A 21,182-nucleotide genomic window follows, 5' to 3' on the forward strand; every position below is an offset into this window, starting at 1 on the left:
TATTATGATTTTTTTTGCATCCGACCTAGATATGGACCAAAAGGTCTCCTGTCGGCATGCTCCGCCTTTGTAATCCTTTAACATGAAAGCTGCTGTGGCGACCGCAACAGTGATGGTGCTCGACAGCGATGACCAAATAGCCCTGGATAACTCAGCAGTGGTGCAGGCCGCTGCCAATGACCAAGACTATCAGCTACTCATCGCTAAAGTGACAGCAGGAGATTGGCATCCACAACGGGCTCAAGAGCTGACCTGCCTGTGCCAGTGCTATGGAGTCAGGGACAGGCTGGCAGTATTGCAAGGGCTGGTGACATACACCTATGAACAAAGAGCGGTCCGTTTAGTGGTACCTGCAGCACTGAGACACCGTGTGGCAGCAAACCTCCACGCAAGCCATCAAGGTTTAGACGGGATGCTACGAAGGGCGAGACAGGCTGTATACTGGCCTGGCATGGAGGGTGACCTACAGCACCACAGAGACACCTTTGCCAGCTGTAAAAGAGATGTTACTGCAATGGTATCTAGTCACTGAGTGTAGTGGTGAGTGCTGTGTGTGTGAGATGATGGAATGCTGTGCTGCCACAACTGTCGTATGAGATGCCGGGCTGCCACAACTATTATATGCGCTGTGCTGCCAGACATATACAGTAAAGTCATAATAGGCATCTGCTAGACATGGTCGTAAGTACATAAATATCCTTCATCCTTAATTAATTCATCAAATTCTTCCACAAATGCCTTAGCTGCAGGCACATCACTGCTAGCAGCCTCACCTTTTGACAACACGTGGTGAATCTGGTAACACTCAAAAGCAATGAAATCACCCAGCACTCACTATGAATTCATGTGTAGCGTATTCTTCATCTCCACGTTCTTTCAACATGCGAAATTAACTTGTAGCCTTACTTTGCACTGCTTGCAACATCACTTTCATATTTCTTTGCCTATTATCTTCCAACCACGTGTATAGCAATTTTTCCATCTCTACCATAACTGTCGTATGTGATGCCGGGCTGCCTCAACTATCTTACACACTGTGCTGCCAGATATATACAGTAAACTCATAATAGGCATCTGCTAGATGTAGTTGTAAGTACGGGTGGTTGTAAATCGCGTACGTTGTAACTCGAATAGTGATTGTATCTAGTATTTTTGTTGACCCATTGTGTCATTGTATGTTCCATGGTCATATCCAGTAATACATTTCCCCATAGGTTCTCTCCGCCCTTCACTGTCATCTCCCAACAGATTTCTTTGCAGTTAAAATCCCCTATAAGTACCAGGTTGGAAAACTCCTAGACCTTCATATGCCTTTGCATAAAGTGTGCAAAGATGGTGTATGGAACAAGAAGGACAGGAGGAAATAGAAGGAAGGGTAGCGAATGGTGGGATAAGGAAACAAAGAAGGTTGTAGAAGAGAAAAAGAGAGCTTTCACAGATTGGTTACAAAATAGGATGAGGGAGTCATATGAGACGTACAAAGAAAAGAAAAGAGAAGTAAAGCAAAAGGTAAAGGAGGCAAAGAGGAGAGCAGATGTGAAGTGGGGTAAGAGTATGACAGAAAATTTTGAAAGTAATAAAAAGATGTTTTGGAAAGAAATTAAGAGAGGAAGAGGAGGCGAATCAAGTAGAGAAGAAAAGGTAAAAGGTGCAGATGGAGAGATGATAATGGAAGAGAGGGCAGTAAGGGAAAGATGGGCAGAATATTTTAGGGAGTTGCTAAATGTGAAGGAGGATAGGGAGGGAAAGATAGTTGCAGTAGGAAGCGCTACGAAAATGACCGTGATGAGTGAGGAAAATGGAGGAGAAATAAGGGAGGATGAAGTGAAGGCAGTTGTTAAGATGATGAAAGCAGGTAGGGCATTTGGTCTGGATGGATGCCATGAAGAATGTCTAAAAAAAAAAAGGAGGTACAGTGATGGTGGACTGGCTGGTGAGGTTATCTAATGTTTGCTGGAGAGAGGGTAGAGTGCTGGAGGACTGGAGGAGTGCCTGTATAGTTCCACTTTACAAGGGAAAGGGGGACAAGTGTGAATGTAGTAGTTTCAGAGGGATTAGCTTGTTAAGTGTAGTTGGGAAGGCTTATGGGAGGATCTTGATTGAGAGGATTAGGAGAGGAACAGAGGGAGTAATTGGTGAGGAACAATGTGGATTTAGGACAGGTAGAGGTTGTGTTGATCAGATTTTTGTGGCAGGACAGATATGTGAGAAAGCTATAGGAAAGGGGAAGGATGTTTTTTTGGCTTTTATGGATTTGGAAAAGGCTTACGACAGGTTAGACAGGAAGGCACTTTGGGAGGTTTTGCGGATATATGGAATAGGAGGAAAGCTTCTAGGAGCTGTCAAGAGTTTTTATGAGAGTAGTAGAGCTTGTGTCAGGATTAGAAATGGAGAGAGTGAGTGGTTCAAGGTAAAGGTGGGACTTTGTCAGGGATGTGTTAAGTCGCCCTGGCTGTTCAACTTGTACATGGATGGAGTGGTGTGAGAGGTAAATGCAAGGGTAGTGGGTCAAGGATTGGAGATGGTTAAAGAAAATGGAGAAAAGTGGGAGGTGAGCCAGCTGTTGTTTGCGGACGACACTGCGCTTGTGGCAGGATCGGAGAAGGGATTGAGGAAGTTGGTGACAGAGCTTGGGAGAGTGTGTGATAGAAGAAAGCTGAAGATAAATGTGGGTAAAAGTAAGGTGATGAGATGTACAAGTGGCAGCAGACTGGAAGTGTGCATTAAGGGAGAGTGACTGGAGGAAGTGGATATTTTTAGATACAGTACTACCTCTCATTAATGGATTAAAAGGGGGTTAACGGTGTCCATTGATGTGAATAATCCGTTGCTTTGGAGTGGTTTTTGAGTGGCATAGTGAATGCACAGCACTAAACAACAGCACCGCAAACACAGCGAAAACCACCGCAAACAGAGCTAATTAACATCCATTAATGAGAGGTAGTACTGTACTTGGGTGCAAATGTGGCAGGGAAAGGTGGAGTGAAGGTGGAGGTAGAATGTAGATTGAGAGAAGCGAATAAATGCCTTGGTGGATTATAAAGTGTAATGAGGAATAGACATTTGGGAATGGATGCTAAGAGGAGACTGTATGAAGGAGTGATTGTGCCAACAGCACTGTATGGGGCAGAAACATGGAACATAAGAGAGGAAGAGAGGAGTTTGAATGTGTCTGAGATGAGGTGTCTGAGAAGTATGATGGGGGTTACTAGGCTAGAGTGAGAAATGAGGAGGTGAAGAGGAGAACAGGGGTGGAAAGGGAGTTGGGAGATAGGGTTGATGAAAGAGTATTAGGATGGTTTGGACACATGGAAAGAATGAGTGAAGAAAGACTAGTAAAAGAGGTAAGGAAGGCAGATGTGGAGGGAGTGAACATGAGGGGACGTCCTAGGATGAGGTGGATGGATGGGGTGAAGGGGGCTTTGGGGAAGAGGGGAATGTCTGTTGAGGAAGGATGGGAGAGGACAGAAGACAGGGGTGAATGGAGAATGGTTGTATATGGATGATGTTGTGAGTGCATGAGGTGGTATGGGCAGGGGGGTGGGGGGTGAGGTAGTATGTGTGAGCAAAATTTGACGCAGCCCGAAGGGATTTCTCCCCATCTTCTCCTTTTCTGCATGGGGGGATGGAGAGGGGAGTTGCCAATTTAATGAAGCAGCCTTGCTGTGGATGTGCTGTGCCTTGCGACACTGCTTCTGACCCAAGGCAGTGGACAAGGTGTAGAGATGACCCGTCATCCAGGAGGTACTAAGATGGGAAGGAGGGTGGAGGGGAGTGGAGTGTATTTAAGGATGGAATGGGTGGGAATGATTTTATGCCTTTTTCTTTTTGGCTACCTCCCTTGTAAGGGGGAAAAAGCCTTGGTATATGTATGTATGTACGTACAGGCACTCCTCGTTTAACGACCTACTCGGTTAACGACAACTTGGAGTAACGACGGGCTTTATGACAGACCAATATTCGTTTAACGTAAATCTCCCGAAGTTACGACATCGTGTACGATAATTAAGTTGGCTGAGGCAAATTTGTATGATGTTATAAATGAACTTGTACGGTGGATATTAGCTGTGAGGTAAAGTGTTCTGAAGCTTAGGTCTATATTACCATCCTGCAAGCTGCAAAAACTACCTGGGGTACAGTATATACCGGTAGTGGTAAATTTTCAGTTTCGACCAAGGGCGCAATATAGCAATAGAAAATTAATTATTAATTTTGTAAATTATAATGTATCAACGTAATATGCAATTCTGTGAGCGGAAATAAAAAAAAGGTGCTAAAACAAATTTCGTAAGTAACGAAGTCATGTCGGACGAATGGTACACCATGTTTGTTATGATAGATGCCGATGTCGAGGAAATGAAAGGATGATAAATTCGCCTAACCTAAACTAAACTAATAAACTAAACTGATAAATCTAAATAAATCTAAACTAATAAACTAAACTGATAAATCATTACCTGCAAATTAAGTGTCATCCGGCTCGTCCTCGTTGTCGTCGTCGTGAGAGACGTTGGCAGACGACAAGATGGCGTCCCGATCCTATGCTACTGACTTCGTTCATTAGCATATTTTCTTGTAGCATGGTATTTCTTACTTTCATTTCCGCCCACAAAATTGCATATTACGTTGATACATTTTAATTTACAAAATTAATAATTAATATTCTATTGCTATATTGCGCCCATGGTCGAAACTAAAAAAATACCTTGGTATTCAATATGGAATGTCAGCATACACGGATTTGGTCATATACGGTAATTTCGGGAACATAACCACCGTAAATAAACAGTAAATAAAGCTTTAATGTACTGTATAAAAGAGGGAAATACACGAAAATAAAGATACATGTATTGCTGGACATTGTACATACAGTACATGTACGTATATGTATACACTTTCGCTTAACAACCAATTTGGTTAACGACGGCGCGCTGGTCCCAATTGTCGTCGTTAAACAAGGAGTGGTTGTATAAGTACCAGGTTACCTCCGTCTTTTAGTATCTTGTTTAATGAATGCCTTGCATCTTCTAACATTTTTGAATGGTCATTCTCTTTCCTAGAGCCCATTTTTGGGGGCACATAAGTCATCACAATCTTTCTACTTTTCATGTCTCTGTCTTTGACTTTTATCATGATCGTTTCTACTTTGTTTTTCCCCTCAGTAACCTTTGTCACATTCAAATTTTTCTTGGCCAAGAACATGATTCCTCCTCCCTGTTTCTCATTTCTGTTTTTAATCCAAATGTACCAAATCTAAGAAAATTTGGATTTAGACAGGGAAGATCATGTGCCACAAATTTGATCTGTTTCTACTCAAGACTAATAGATATAATACAAGAAAGGGATGGATGGGCTGATTGCACCTTCCTACATACATACATATAACAAGGCTTTTTCTCCCTTACAAGGGAGGTAGCCAAAAAGGAAAAGGCATAAAATCATTCCCACCCATTCCTTCCCTGAATACACTCCACACCCCTCCACCCTCCCTCCTATCTTAGCACCTCCTGGATGACGGGTCATCCCTGCACCTTGTCCACTGCCCTGGGTCAGAAGCAGTGTTGCAAGACACAGCACATCCACACCAAGGCCGCTTCATTAAATTGGTGACCCCCCCCCCTCCGTCCCCCCATGTATAAAAGGAGAAGACGGGGAGAAATCCCTTCGGGCTGCGTCAAATTTTGCTCACACATACTACCTCACCCCCCCGTCCCCTACCCATTCCACCTCATGCATCACATCATCATCCATATACAACCATTCTCCATTCACCCCTGTCTTCTGTCCTCTCCCATCCTTCCTCAACAGACATTCCCCTCTTCCCCAAAGCCCCCTTCACCACATCCATCCACCTCATCCTAGGACGTCCCCTCATGTTCACTCCCTCCATATCTGCATTCCATACTTCTTTTACTAGTCTTTCTTCACTCATTCTTTCCATGTGTCCAAACCATCCTAATACTCTTTCATCAACCCTATCTCCCAACTCCCTTTCCACCCCTGTTCTCCTCCTCATTTCTCACTCTATCTAGCCTAGTAACCCCCATCATACTTCTTAGACACCTCATCTCAAACACATTCAAACTCCTTCTCTCTTCCTCTCTTATGTTCCATGTTTCTGCCCCATACAGTGCTGTTGGCACAATCACTCCTTCATACAGTCTCCTCTTAGCATCCATTCCCAAATGTCTATTCCTCATTACAAGACCTACAAAACGCTTTTGACAAAGTACCACAAAAAAACTATTAAGAAAACTGGAAATCATTGGAGGGATACAAGGTAAACTATTGAAATGGATGGAGGATTTCTTGCATGGAAGAAAAATGAGTAGTGCTCAGAGATAAGAGTTCTACTTGGGAAGAGATGATTAATGGAGTTCCACAAGGATCAGTAATGGCTCCAATAATGTTTGCTATTTATGTGAATGACATGGATGAGGGTGTGGAATGTTACAGGAGCTTCTTTGGTGATGATGCAAAACTGTTGAAGAAATGAGTACTGAAATGGATTGGGAGTTGCTGCAGAGAGATCTAAACAGGGTTTAGGAATTGAGTCAGAAGTGGAAATTGGACTTCAACATTAAGAAATGTAGCATAATGGAATTTGGAAAAAATAAAAAAAGGATATCAGGACAATATAAAATTGGTGAAAAGGAAGTAAAGAAAGTGGAATCTGAAAAAGACATAAGCGTAATCATTACAAAGGATATGTCTCCTGATAAACAGATAAACAAAATTGTCAGAGAAACGTACAACTTGCTATGATCAATAAAGGTGGCTTTTACCTACTTGGACAAAGAAATGATAAAGAAAATACTAGTTACACTGGTAAGACCAAAGTTGAAGTACTAAGTGACACTATGGCCACCCAGTACCAAAATGAATGAGGAAAATGGAGAGAATCCAGAGCAACTATGAAGATGGCCCCAACATTTTCAGAACTGTTATACAAAGAGAGACTGTCAAAAATAGAATTATTGACTCTGGAACAAAGAAAAGAAAGAGGTGACTTGTTGACTATCTATAGAATCATGAGAGGTATGGAAGCCCTTGATAGAGATGACTTACTAAACTGGGAAAAGAGAAATACAAGGGAACATGGAAGGAAGCTCAAAAAGGACAGTTATAGAAGAGACCTGAAAAAGAACAGCTTTCCCCAGAGAGTGGTGGATGTATGCAAAACCCATACATGAATTTAAGAACAATTTAGACACTGTGATAAACGGAGATGGGACACCACAAGCATAGCTCCTATTCCTGTAAGATACAACTAGATAAATACACACATATACACCAATGAGCCTTTCTCCCTTATGAGGGAGGTGTCCTAGTCAAGCACATTTATACACAAATAAAGCCCATGTAACTACCTCTTCCACCTCATATCTCCCCAACCAAAATATATCTACATATGTGCACATGCTTACCTTGTGCCAAGATGCACTGGTGAGGGAATCATCAGGGGAATTTGACACTTTGCATATCTGCTCGCCTCTTTCTGTGTCCCAAACCTTGAATAAATTAAATAATAAGATTATTAGTCAAACTGTCAGGACTATGGACCTACATATATATATACACACCAAACAGCTTTTTCCCATAATATGAGACATGACCTGGTCAAACCATACACTCCTCCTACACCATTCTTCACCCACATTACACCTCATCCCACCCTTATCTAAAAACCCATTCCTGTTCCATCTTAGCTCCTCATAAAGGATCATTCCTATCCCATGCCACACTGCTCAGGTCTGAGGCAATGCAACAAGATAAAACACTTCCACAGCAGGGCCTGACGGCTTAAGCTGGTTTACTCCACTTCATAAAATGGCAACCTTACTTTATCCACTTTGGGAAATTTACACACCAGAAAAAATAAAAAATCTTCTGGCCATATAATTTTCTCACCCATTTACAACCACTCTCCATTTACAACTATCTTTTGGCTCTCCCTTCCTTGCCTGACATGCATTCATCTTGGATTCATTCCCCCCTTCACCCTATCCATCCAATTCATTCTTGATCTCAAATTCACATTATGCACATCTGTTTTCCACACTTTTTTTTTTGCTAGTCTTTCTTCATTCTTTCCCTATGCCCAAACCATCTTAACATTCTTTGATCAACCCTATATATCACTCTCTTTCCACCTTAGCTCTAAACTTCCCCTCCATGCAGCTCATTCTATCCATCCCTATAACCCCAACCATACTTCCCCTTACCCCATTCATCTGTAACACACCCTATAATCAGTGTCAATTCTGTTATATATCTTCTCTAAATCCAATGAACACCCAAAATACACCTTTACACTTTGCCAAAAAACTCCTTGCATATCTGCTTACTACAAAAAATTGATATATGGGTGGCAGTCCTGCATAGATAGGTATGTAATGAGAAAGTTGAAACTATCTATATACATACATACATACATATACCAAGGCTTTTTCCCCCTTCCAAGGGAGGTAGCCAAAAAGAGAAAGGCATAAAAACACTCCCACCCACCCCATCCCTAAATACACTCCACACCCCTCCCACCCTTCCTCTCATCTGAGCACCTCCTGGATGACGGGTCATCCCTGCACCCTGCCCACCGCCCTGGGTCAGAAGCAGTGTCGCAAGACACAGCACATCCACAGCAAGGCCGCTTCATTCAATCGGCAACCCCCCCCTCCCCTCCCCGCCCCACCCTGCACACAAGGCGAGGACGGGGAGAAATCCCTTCGGGCTGCGTCAAAATTCACTCACACATACTACCCCCCCCCACCCCCCCGCCCATTCCTCCTCATTCAGTCACAACATCATCCACACACAACCACTCTCCACTCACCTCTGTCCTCCGTCCTCCCCCTTCCTTCCTCAACAGACATTCCCCTCTTCCCCAAAGCCCCCTTCACCCCATCCATCCACCTCATCCTAGGACGTCCCCTCATGTTCACTCCCTCCACATCTGCCTTCCATACCTCTTTTACTAGTCTTTCTTCACTCATTCTTTCCATGTGTCCAAACCATCCTAATATTCTTTCATCAACCCTATCTCCCAAAACCTTTTTCACCCCTGTTCTCCTCCTCACCTCCTCATTTCTCACTCTATCCAGCCTAGTGACCCCCACCATACTTCTCAAGACACCTCATCTCAAACACATTCAAACTCCTTCTCTCTTCTTCTCTTATGCTCCACGTTTCTGCCCCATACAGTGCTGTTGGCACAATCACTCCTTCATACAGTCTCCTCTTCGCATCCATTCCCAAATGTCTATTTCTCATTACACTCTTTAAACCACCAAGGCATTTACTCGCTTCTCTCAATCTACATTCTACCTCCACCTTCACTCCACCTTTTCCTGCTACACTTGCACCCAAGTATCTAAAACTATCCACTTCCTCCAGTCGCTCTCCCTTAATGTTCACTTCCAGTCTACTGCCACTTTCACCCCTTGTACATCTCATCACCTTACTTTTACCCACATTTATCTTTAGCTTTCTTCTATCACATACTCTCCCAAACTCTGCCACCAGCTTCCTCAATCCCTCCTCTGACCCTGCCACAAGCGCAGTGTCGTCCGCAAACAACAGCTGGCTCACCTCCCACTTTTCTCCATTTTCTTTAACCATCTCCAATCCCTGACTCACTACCCTAGCATTCACCTCTCGCACGACCCCATCCATGTATAAGTTGAACAGCCAGGGCGACATAACGCATCCTTGACGAAGTCCCACCTTTACTTCAAACCACTCACTCTCTCCATTTCTAATCCTAACACATGCTCTACTACATACATATACCAAGGCTTTTTCCCCCTTCCAAGGGAGGTAGCCAAAAAGGGAAAGGCACAAAACACTCCCACCCATTTCATCCCTAAATACACTCCACACCCCTCCCACCCTTCCTCTCATCTGAGCACCTCCTGGATGACGGGTCATCCCTGCACCCTGCCCACCGCCCTGGGTCAGAAGCAGTGTCGCAAGACACAGTACATCCACAGCGAGGCCGCTTCATTTAATCGGCGACCCCCCCTCTCCGTCCCCCTTTGCATATAAGGCGAGGACGGGGAGAAATCCCTTCGGGCTGCGTCAAAATTTACTCACACATACTACCCCACCCCCCACTTCCCCGCCCATTCCTCCTCATGCAGTCACAACATCATCCATATACAACCATTCTCCACTCACCTCTGTCTTCCGTCCTCTCCCTTCCTTCCTCAACAGACATTCCCTCTTCCCCAAAGCCCCCTTCACCCCATCCATCCACCTCATCCTAGGACGTCCCCTCATGTTCACTCCCTCCACATCTGCCTTCCATACCTCTTTTACTAGTCTTTCTTCACTCATTCTTTCCATGTGTCCAAACCATCCTAATATTCTTTCATCGACCCTATCTCCCAAATCCTTTTTCACCCCTGTTCTCCTCCTCACCTCCTCATTTCTCACTCTATCTAGCCTAGTAACCCCCACCATACTTCTCAGACACCTCATCTCAAACACAAGCTAAAGATAAATGTGGGTAAAAGTAAGGTGATGAGATGTACAAGGGGTGAAAGTGGCAGTAGACTGGAAGTGAACATTAAGGGAGAGCGACTGGAGGAAGTGGATAGTTTTAGATACTTGGGTGCAAGTGTAGCAGGAAAAGGAGTGAAGGTGGAGGTAGAATGTAGATTGAGAGAAGCGAGTAAATGCCTTGGTGGTTTAAAGAGTGTAATGAGGAATAGACATTTGGGAATGGATACGAAGAGGAGACTGTATGAAGGAGTGATTGTGCCAACAGCACTGTATGGGGCAGAAACGTGGAACATGCTCTACTACTCACATAAAAACTCTTGACAGCTCCCAAAAGCCTTCCTCCTATCCCATAAATCTGCATAACCTCCCACAGTGCCTTTCTGTCTACCCTATCATAAGCCTTTTCCAGATCCATAAAAGCCCAAAAAACATCCTTCCCCTTTCCTATAGCTTTCTCACATATCTGTCTTACCACAAAGATCTGATCTACACAACCTCTACCCGTCCTAAATCCACACTGTTCCTCACCAATTACTCCTTCTGTTCCTCTCCTAATCCTCTCAATTAAGATTCTCCCATAAGCCTTCCCTACTACACTCAACAGGCTAATCCCTCTGAAATTACTACATTCACACTTGTCCCCTTTTCCCTTGTAAAGAGGAACTATACAGGCACTACTCCAGTCCTCCGGTACTCTACCCTCTCTCCAGCAAACATTAAATAACCTCACCAACCAGTCCACCATCACTGAACCTCCCTTTTTCAGACATTCTGCATGACATCCATCCAGATGCTTTCATCATCTTTACAACTGCCTTCACCTCATCCTTCCTTATTTCTCCTCCATTCTCCTCACTCATCACTCTCATTTTCTTCGTATTTCCCACTGCAGCTATCTTTCCTTCCCTATCCTCCTTCACATTCAGCAACTCCCTAAAATATTCTGCCCATCTTCCCCTCACTGCCATCTCTTCCATTATCAACTCTCCATCTGTACCTTTTACCTTTTCTTCCCTACTTGATTCGCCTCCTCTTCCTCTCTTAATTTCTTTCCAAAACATCTTTTTATTACTTTCAAAATTATCTGTCATACTCCTACCCCATTTCACATCTGCTCTCCTCTTTGCCTCCTTTACCTTTTGCTTTACTTCTCTTTTCTTTTCTTTGTACGTCTCATATGACTCCCCTGTCCTCTTTTGTAACCAATCTGTGAATGCTCGCTTCTTCTCTTCTACAACCTTCTTTGTTTCCTCATCCCACCATTCACTACCTTTTCTTCTATTTCCCCCTGTCCTTCTTGTTCCACACACCATCCTTGCACACTTTAAGACTCCCTCCTTGAACCATCCCCATTCCTCCTCCACACCCATCTCTGCTCTATCCTTTACTCCCTCCCACTCCTCCTTCAGCTTCTTTTCGTACTCCTTCTCCTTTTCCTTTTCATTCAAGGAGTTCACTCTAAGAACCTCCCTACCTTTTGTCCCTTTCCTCCTTCTCCATCTATCCTCCACTCTCAGCTTACCTTCCACCAAAAAATGATCTGATATTCCCCCACCCTCTCCCCTTAGCACATGTACATCCTTAACTCTTCCTATCATAATCCTATTTACCACTACATAATCCATTAGCGCTCTATCTACCACCCTTCCCTCCACCACCCTCTCCCATGTGTACTTATGCTTGACTTTCTTCCGAAACACTGTATTTGCTATCATCAACTCTCTTTCTAGACACATTTCCACCATCAACTCTCCACTACGATTCTTTCCTGTAACTCCACATTTCCCAACCACTCCATCGATTGGACCATGTCCCACTCTAGCATTAAGGTCTCCCAGTACTATTACATTGACATTTCTTCCTAAACCCTCTATGCACTCATTTAAATCTATCCAAAAGGCCTCCCTTTCTTCCATGCTCTTCTCACTGCCCGGTCCATATGCACTTACAAAGACCCACATCTCCTTTCCCAGTTTCACCTTCATCCACATTATCCTTGAGGAAACCTCCTTCCACTCCACTACCCCTTTACCAATCTCCTCACTTACTAGAATAGCCACCCCTTCCCTCCCTCGCCCTCTCTTCACTCCTGATAACCTCCCACTTACACTCCCAAACATACACTCACCCTTCCCTTTCTACTTAGTTTCACTCAAAGCCAACACATCCAACTTTCTTCTCACAAACATACTACCTATCTCTTCCCTTTTACTCTCATCTGTACCACATCCACGCACATTAAAAGACCCAAACCTTAGGGTGCTGGCCCGAGGCCCTCCAGCACCCCTTATGCCTTTCCTTTTCGTTTTAGGAAATTGCCCCTTGGGGCTACAGGGAGAAGGATGCCTAGTCCCTCTCCCCGTCCCTTTCTTCTCGCCTCTTACGATCCAAGTGGGAAACTTGGTGGCAGTATTCTTTTCCCCCACCACAGGGAATTCCCCCAATCAGAAAGAGAATACTCAGAGAAATGGTACAGGACAGCAACAAGGGGTTGGGGGACAGCATAACGGAGGGACAGTCGTAGTATAAAAGTGTCATCATTTCTCTATGAACAGAATTTCTTCTATCATAGACAAAATGATGTGTGGCCCTAAAGTATCGACTGCATGCTACTTTGCCACAATAACAAGCAGCCAATACCCCAATACCAAAGGCTTTTTCCCCCTTACACGGGGGGTATCCAAAAAGAAAAAAGGCATAGAAATCACTCCCACCCATTTCATTTCCCATATATTCCACTCCCCTCCACCCTCCTCCCTCTCTCCTATCTTGGCACCTCCTGGATGACGGGTCATCCCTGCATCCTGTCCACTGCCCTGGGTCAGAAGCAGTGTCGCAAGACACAGCACATCCACAGCAAGGCCGCTTCATAAATTCGGCGACCCCCTTCTCCATCTCCTCATGCAGGAAAGCAGAAGATGGGGAGAAATCCCTTCAGGCTGCGTCAAAATTTTTCTCATACATACTTCCTCACCCCCCATCCCCCACCCACTCCCACTCATGCATCACAGCCTCATCTATACACAACCCTTCTCCATTCACCCCTATCTTCTGTCCCCTCCCGTCCTTCCTCTACAGACATTCCACTCTTTTGTAAAGCCCCTTTCACCCCATCCATCCATCTCATCCTAGGACACCCCCTCATATTCACTCCTTCCACCTCCGCCTTCCACACTTCTTTTACTAATCTTTCTTCACTCATTCTTTCCATGTGTCCAAACCATCCTAATACCGTTTCATCAACCCTATCTCCCAGCTCCCTTTCCACTCCTGTTCTCCTCCTCGCCTCCTCATTACCTCAACCTCATCACCTCAGATTACCTCAACCCCTACTCTTCCATTTTCTGTTACATATGCCCCTAAATACTTAAAACTATCCACTTTTAGCCTCTCTCCTTTAAGCCTTACCTCCATCTCACTGCCACCTTCACCCCTTGTACATCTATATTGATAGTTTCTCCTAGAGAAACTATCTATATATTAAGGTTATTTCCCCGTGAGATGGAGGTAAGACTTAAAGGAGAGAGGCTAAAAGTGGATAGTTTTAAGTATTTAGGGGCATATGTAACAGAAAATGGAAGAGTAGGGGTTGAGGTAATCTGCAGAGTGAGGAAAGTAAATGTCTTAGAGGATTGAAAAGTGTCATGAGAAATAAGTATATGGGAATGGATGCAAAGAGATTATATGAAGGGGCAACTGCATTTACAACACTGTATGGGGTTGAAACTTAGAATGCAAGGGAGGTAGAAAAGAGAAATATCAATATGTTTGAGATGAAGTGTTTAGATGCATGGTGGGGGTTACAAGGATGGATAGTGTGAGAAATGAGGTAAGGTGGAAAGCAGAAGTGGAAAGGGGGCTGGTTGTTGTTGTTGTTGTCGTTCCCTTGACCGTCTGTCCGAGCAGTCCCGTCTCCCCAAGGAATGCCATAGCCGAAACTGGGTTTTCCCACAAATCCTTTATAGAGAGTATGTTGTGTTGTTTGCATGCATGATTGTGTATAATGCAGTCTTCCATTATGTGTTGTATGGTATGGGGTGAAGTATTACATCCTGGGCAGCTATTCACAATGCAGTCATCCAGCCTCTTCTGGTAGCTTAGAAGTGCTGGGTGGTGACCGCACTGCAGTCTGGCCAGGTGGACTCAGTCCTTTCATGGGAGAGAGGATTCAGAAGTGTGGATGTCAGGGGGTCTGGCATGCAGTAGTGTGTTGTCTTTCAGTGTATTAATGGAGCGGTGAGTGATATGATTATGAATATGTTTCCGGAGGCTGGTATTTGGTGGTTGTGGAGGAAGAGAAGAGAGTATTTGTGCGTAATAAAGGTCTTTGGGTGTTGTTTTAATGTTTCTTGGTGTGTGTGGGTGTTCTGCTATGTAGTGTAGCGGGTGTAATGTGTTTGTGGTGGCTGCAGCAAGTGTTTGTGTGCCTCTCATGTTGAGGTGGTCCTTGACTTTGAGGACTTTTGTTTCATGGTGTAAATGGTCTGTAGGTGTTGTATTTGTGCAGCCTGTAATTGTTTTTAGGGCTTTGTTTTGTATGATTTGAAGGGTGTTGTGGTGTGTCTCACTGAGATTAGGAGCCCATGCAGGACTCGCATAATTCATCACTGAGCGTATGCATTGTTTGTATATTGTTGTATTAGTTTCTTTGATTTGTCCAAATGTTGTTCCAGTGATTGACTTAAGTGCGTTAAGTCTAGGTGTGCATTTGTTTTTTATGTTTGTGATGTGTTGTTTGAAAGACATGGATGTATCATATGTTACACCAAGAATTTTCGGTGTGTTTGTGTGTGGTATTAGAGTGTTGTTGATGTAGAGATGAGGTATGTATTTGTGTTCTTTTGTCCAGTTGGTGAGAAGTGTTGCTGTAGATTTGGTCGGAGCTATTTTAAGTCTGTTTGTGATCAACCATGTGTTGAGTGTATCAAGGTATGGCTGGATTATTTCTGCAGCTTTGTCTGTGTTACGATGTGTGCATGTGATTGTTATGTCGTCTGCGTAGGAAGAGATTTGTATTTCTGAGGTGTCTGGTGTGGGTAAGTCATGCATGTATAGATTAAAGAGCGTGGGGATAGAACAGAGCCCTGTGGTACTCCATTCTTAATGTTTCTGATGTGCGATGATTGGCCATTATATGACACGTAAGCATTCCTACCTGCCAGATAATTGGCCAGCCATCTTTTGGTGTTAGTGTGCATCTAAAAAATTGATGCCATCTAAAATTCTTTGTGTGAGGTTTATCAGAAGAGTGTTTGTGGAGTGTAGTGCCCTAAAACCGTGTTGTGAGTCAGCAAGGAGAATATGTGGTGTGACAAGTTTAAGTATTAGGCGTTCAATGACTTTAGAGGGGGTGCAGAGAAATGCGATTGGGCGGTGCAATGTTGGGATTGTTGGGTCTTTGTTCGGTTTTGGAATGGTGATTATTTTACCATGCTTCCAGATGTTGGGTATAGTGTTGTGTGAATAGCTGTAGTTTGCAATGTTTGTGAGTGCATGTATACCTTGTGGTCCAATGTGTTTTAGGTGGATGTTACTTATGTTATCAGGGCCACAGGCGGATGAGTGCTTGAGATTATGTATTATGTATTTTGTCTGACTGTCTATGAAGGGTGTATAGTCTGAGTCTGTGGGAAAGTCTTCCTTACGTCGAATAGTGCGTCGGTCGTCAGGGTGAGAAGCGAGATGGAAAAAACGAGTGAAATCTTGCAAAAACAGTGTGGTAGGCAGAAATTAATGGAGTGAACTTGAAGAGAAGACCAAAAATTGGATGGATGGATGGATGGGGTGAGGGAGACCTTGAGTTGTTGTTGTTGTTGTTGTCATTCCCTAGACTGTCTGTCCGAGCAGTCCCGTCTCCCCAAGGAATGCCATAGCCGAAACTGGGTTTTCCCACAAATCCTTTATAGAGCGTATGTTGTGTTGTTTGCGTGCATGATTGTGTATAATGCAGTCTTCCATTATGTGTTGTATGGTATGGGGTGAAGTGTTACATCCTGGGCAGCTGTTCACAACGCGGTCATCCAGCCTCTTCTGGTAGCTTAGAAGTGCTGGGTGGTGACCGCACTGCAGTCTGGCCAGGTGGACTCTGTCCTTTCGTGGGAGAGAGGATTCAGAAGGGTGGATATCAGGGGGTCTGGCATGCAGCAGTGTGTTGTCTTTCAGTGTGTTAATGGAGCGGTGAGTGATATGATTATGAATATGTTTCCGGAGGCTGGTATTTGGTGGTTGTGGAGGAAGAGAAGAGAGTATCTGTGCGTGATAAAGGTCTTTGGGTGTTGTTTTAATGTTTCTTGGTGTGTGTGGGTGTTCTGCTATGTAGTGTAGCGGGTGTAATGTGTTTGTGGTGGCTGCGGCAAGTGTTTGTGTGCCTCTCATGTTGAGGTGGTCCTTGACTTTGAGGACTTTTGTTTCATGGTGTAAATGGTCTGTAGGTGTTGTATTTGTGCAGCCTGTAATTGTTTTTAGGGCTTTGTTTTGTATGATTTGAAGGGTGTTGTGGTGTGTCTCACTGAGATTAGGAGCCCATGCAGGACTCGCATAATTCATCACTGAGCGTATGCATTGTTTGTACATTGTTATATTAGTTTCTTTGTCTTGTCCAAATGTTGTTCCAGTGATTGACTTGTGCGTTAAGTCTGGGTGTGCATTTGTTTTTTATGTTTGTGATGTGTTGTTTGAAAGACATGGATGTATCGTATGTTACACCAAGAATTTTCGGTGTGTTTGTGTGTGGTATTAGAGTGTTGTTGATGTAGAGATGAGGTATGTATTTGTGTTCTTTTGTCCAGTTTGTGAGAAGTGTTGCTGTAGATTTGGTCGGAGCTATTTTGAGTCTGTTTGTGGTGAACCATGTGTTGAGTGTGTCAAGGTATGGCTGGATTATTTCTGCAGCTTTGTCTGTGTTACGATGTGTGCATGTGATTGTTATGTCGTCTGCGTAGGAAGAGATTTGTATTTCTGAGGTGTCTGGCGTGGGTAAGTCATGCATGTATAGATTAAATAGTGTGGGGGATAGAACTGAGCCCTGTGGTACTCCGTTCTTAATGTTTCTGATGTGCGATGATTGGCCATTATATGACACGTAAGCATTTCTACCTGCCAGATAATTGGCCAGCCATCTTTTGGTGTTATTGTGCATGTCTGTGTTATATATTTTATTTGTTAGGTTGTGGCGGGGGATAGCATCAAAAGCTTTACTAATGTCTAATGTTATAAGAAGTGTCCTTTGGTGGGGCCTATCTGAATTGATGCCATCTAAAATTCTTTGTGTGAGGTTTGTCAGAAGAGTGTTTGTGGAGTGTAGTGGCCTAAAACCGTGTTGTGAGTCAGCAAGGGGAATATGTGGTGTGACAAGTTTAAGTATTAGGCGTTCAATGACTTGTTGGGTCTTTGTTCGGTTTTGGAATGGTGATTATTTAACCATGCTTCCAGATGTCAGGTATAGTGTTGTGTGAATAGCTGTAGTTTGCAATGTTTGTGAGTGCGTGTATACCTTGTGGTCCAATGTGTTTTAGGTGGATGTTGCTTATGTTATCAGGGCCACAGGCAGATGAGTGCTTGAGACTATGTATTATGAGTTTTGTCTGACTGTCTATGAAGGGTATATAGTCTGAGTCTGTGGGAAAGTCTTTCTTACGTCGAATGGTGCGTCGGTCGTCAGGGTGAGAAGTGAGATGGCTTGTCTGTGCAAAATGACGTATGAGTGCGTTTGCTTGTTGTCTGTTTGAGGGTAGATTATCTGTTGTTGTGATTATTGCTGCGTGAGAGCGTGTAGTGTTACTGTTGGATAGGGTAATGCTGTTGAGTGTTTTGTACAATTTGCTGGTGTTTGTTTTGTGATCAAGTGTATTGATAAAGTTTTGCCAATTTTGTGTTTTTTGTTCATGTATTTTATTGGCAATCACAGTGTTTAGTGTTTGTATTTGGTCTGCTATGTTTTGAGGGATAGGTGTGGGGGTACCGTGTTTAAGTGTGTCACGTTGTCTGATGAGGCTTTGGATTTCTGGTGTGAAGTTGGGGTTGTGTGATTTGAGTAAAAAGGGAAGGTCTGTTGAACAGGAAAGGGAGAGGGCAGGAGATAGGTGTGAGTGGATAATGGTTGTGATTGGGTGATAACATGACATGGCCCAAAGGGATTTCTCCCAGTTTTCTCTATTTACTTGTGAGGGGTTGAGGAGAGACTGTTGCCATATAAATGAAGTGGTGGGATCAAACCAGCTTTGGCTGTTGGACACTTTGTACTGGTGCAGTGTCTTGCTGCATTGCTTCAGACTAAGGCAATGGTAGGGGGGGGCAGGAACAGCCTTTCATCCACAATCAGCTAGATTTTTGAAAGGGAAACAGATAGGTATTGGATTGGTGTGGTATGGGTGAAGGGTGGGTGCATGCCTTGGCTGACAACCTCCTTTATAAGGAAGAAGAAGCCTTTTGGTATAGCCAGGTGGACAAGCATTTAAATTTTACTATCAATTACAACAACAATACACTGTAATACCTATTAGCTGGTGACACTGAAACCAACCCCAGCCACTTTTGTGTCATGTGCACTCAACCTATAAACTACTCAAACACATCCATTAAATACAACACATGCCACTACTGGTTCTACCTAATATGCACAACACTTTCTAACATAAACCAGTGAAAAAAAGCTGCAACCAACACATGACATTTACATTCAAAAACACACCCTTAACAAATAAGTAAATGGAATCACAAAAAAACACTCAAGAGTTGTTTCACTTCTTACATGAGTATAACATATAGAGGGTGTTCAGGATAAATTTGACACTTTTTTGGAAAGGAAAGAAAAACATCATATATCTTGACAAAAAATTGATGTATTCTCAAAATTCAAAGTGCATCTCTTAGAGGATCTTTTGCCAAATACAGCTCACTCAAAGAAGCTGCCCTGAGCCTCCACCATAGCCTCCAGATGGGACCTGAACCTACAGCACCCGGCCTTCACGGTATCCTTCAAAAGACGTCTGAACACCAGTTTGATCCTGGCAATCAGCTCACCTTTGGTGTTGCAGGTGGTACAATTGGCATCTTTTTCAACTGCACCCCACACCTAATTCATGGTGTTGCAATCAGGTGAGTTTGGGGGGGGGGGGCACATGTTGGGACTGGTGAAGTTGTAGATGTTCTCAGACAGCCACTTCTGGGTTTTCCCAGAGGTGTGACATAGAAGCTGAGTCCTGCTGCAACACGTATGGTCTTCCCACAGCCACCCTCTCCATTCGGCGCTTGACAACAATGGACAACAACTCTATATAGCCATCTAGAGTGAGTCTGAGTGGGGGTGCCATGACATGGCCTTTGCTAGAAACACACCCAAAGACCATCACAGTTTGAGGGAACTTGGTCTTCATAAAGCGTAGGTCTTCATGAGGACTGTAGGCTAGCCACCTGTTGTTCTGCGTGTTATGCAACTGGTCCTCACAGAAGTTCTTCTCATCTGAGAAGAACCAGAGCATCCCCGGCTCAACTGGGTGTTTGACCTTGCTGAGGCCCTTGGCTTTTGTAAGGTGGTTCTCCTGGGCCTTGGCAGTGAGTAGTTGGCCCTTTCATCTCTTGTATGAGGAATAGCAAAGACCATCATTCAGCACTTTCTTCATAGTTGTGTGGTGGACAAGTCCCCCACATGTGCTTTGACGCGGTATTTTGGCTTATAGCATCGCCGCCACAGAAATGGGATGGACCAGGAATGAATATAGTGTGTAGAAGTAGCTGGCCTTCGGCCTTATATTAATTGTGTGTAGGTTAAGTCTATAGTACGCCTGTACTACATGCATTTGTATCCTCTTGAAAGCACAACCTAAGCCCTGCCGAGCCATGTTTCGGTCTGGATGGGTCGTGTACTACTTTAACATACGCATGAGGCCTATATAAAGATGCCAGGTTTTGGTGTCCCCGGCCAGTTCCTTTCTGTACCTGTACCCAGCAGTGCCCGACCCGAGGCTTGCGGTCACTTTTGTGGTTTAGGGCAGGGCTCCGAGCCCTGCCCGCGTCGACCCAGCCTAGGTCGACACTCGCACTAACCAGAATAAAGTCCAACAACCCACTCGAGTCTCCTTCACTCCCTCGGTACCTAAGCACAAGTAACATTCACGTAATGTTACAGTTGCCACTCCGACACCCATCTCTTTTGCCAAAGTCCGCATTGCCTTGCCTTGAACTTGCTGCACCTTTTTCTGCAGCTTCTTGACGAATTTCGTTGTGTGGACATAGTCAGAACACCTGCTATGATCTTTCCTGCTAGCCATTGCTTCCAGCTCACATCTCACGGCCTTCACGGTATTCAAGGAGCACTGAGCTGTAGCTAAGACTTCTGAATTTTATAATCTGGTGTGAATCATCATGTAGCAGGTCACTCTCTTCCAAATTTTCCAATGCTTTCCCGTCGTCCATGCTCTCTAGCCCTTACACCCACCAATAGTACACAGAATCAGCTATCCGTTGCACTTTACCACTATTAAATCCTTTAGATGGTTCTAAAATGACAGAAGATAAAAAAATTATCAAATTTATCCCGAACACCTTGTATAAAGCCTTACTCCAAGAAACAAATCTGACCCCAGTTATTACACTACCCTAAACTCACTAATTACACAATACAAAATACAAAGGTGGAACCATAACTCTAAATAGTCAACAGCATACCTTTCTTCAACAAA

At 44.0% G+C, this 21,182-nt stretch overlaps 1 protein-coding gene across 2 annotated transcripts in view; it reads right to left on the minus strand.

Moving 5' to 3' along the window:
* LOC143038543 (WD repeat-containing protein 26-like) overlaps positions 1 to 21,182 on the minus strand; it is a 247,253-nt gene that overhangs the window by 93,566 nt on the left and 132,505 nt on the right. For both annotated transcript variants that reach the window (XM_076207869.1, XM_076207870.1), the window contains exon 7: positions 7,428 to 7,511. In XM_076207869.1, the coding sequence (XP_076063984.1) occupies positions 7,428 to 7,511 (84 nt within the window). The remainder of the gene's footprint in view (positions 1 to 7,427; positions 7,512 to 21,182) is intronic.

Source organism: Oratosquilla oratoria, chromosome 24, assembly GCF_046742065.1.
Source record: "Oratosquilla oratoria isolate Oo_2021 chromosome 24, ASM4674206v1, whole genome shotgun sequence".
Lineage (NCBI taxonomy): Eukaryota > Metazoa > Arthropoda > Malacostraca > Stomatopoda > Squillidae > Oratosquilla > Oratosquilla oratoria.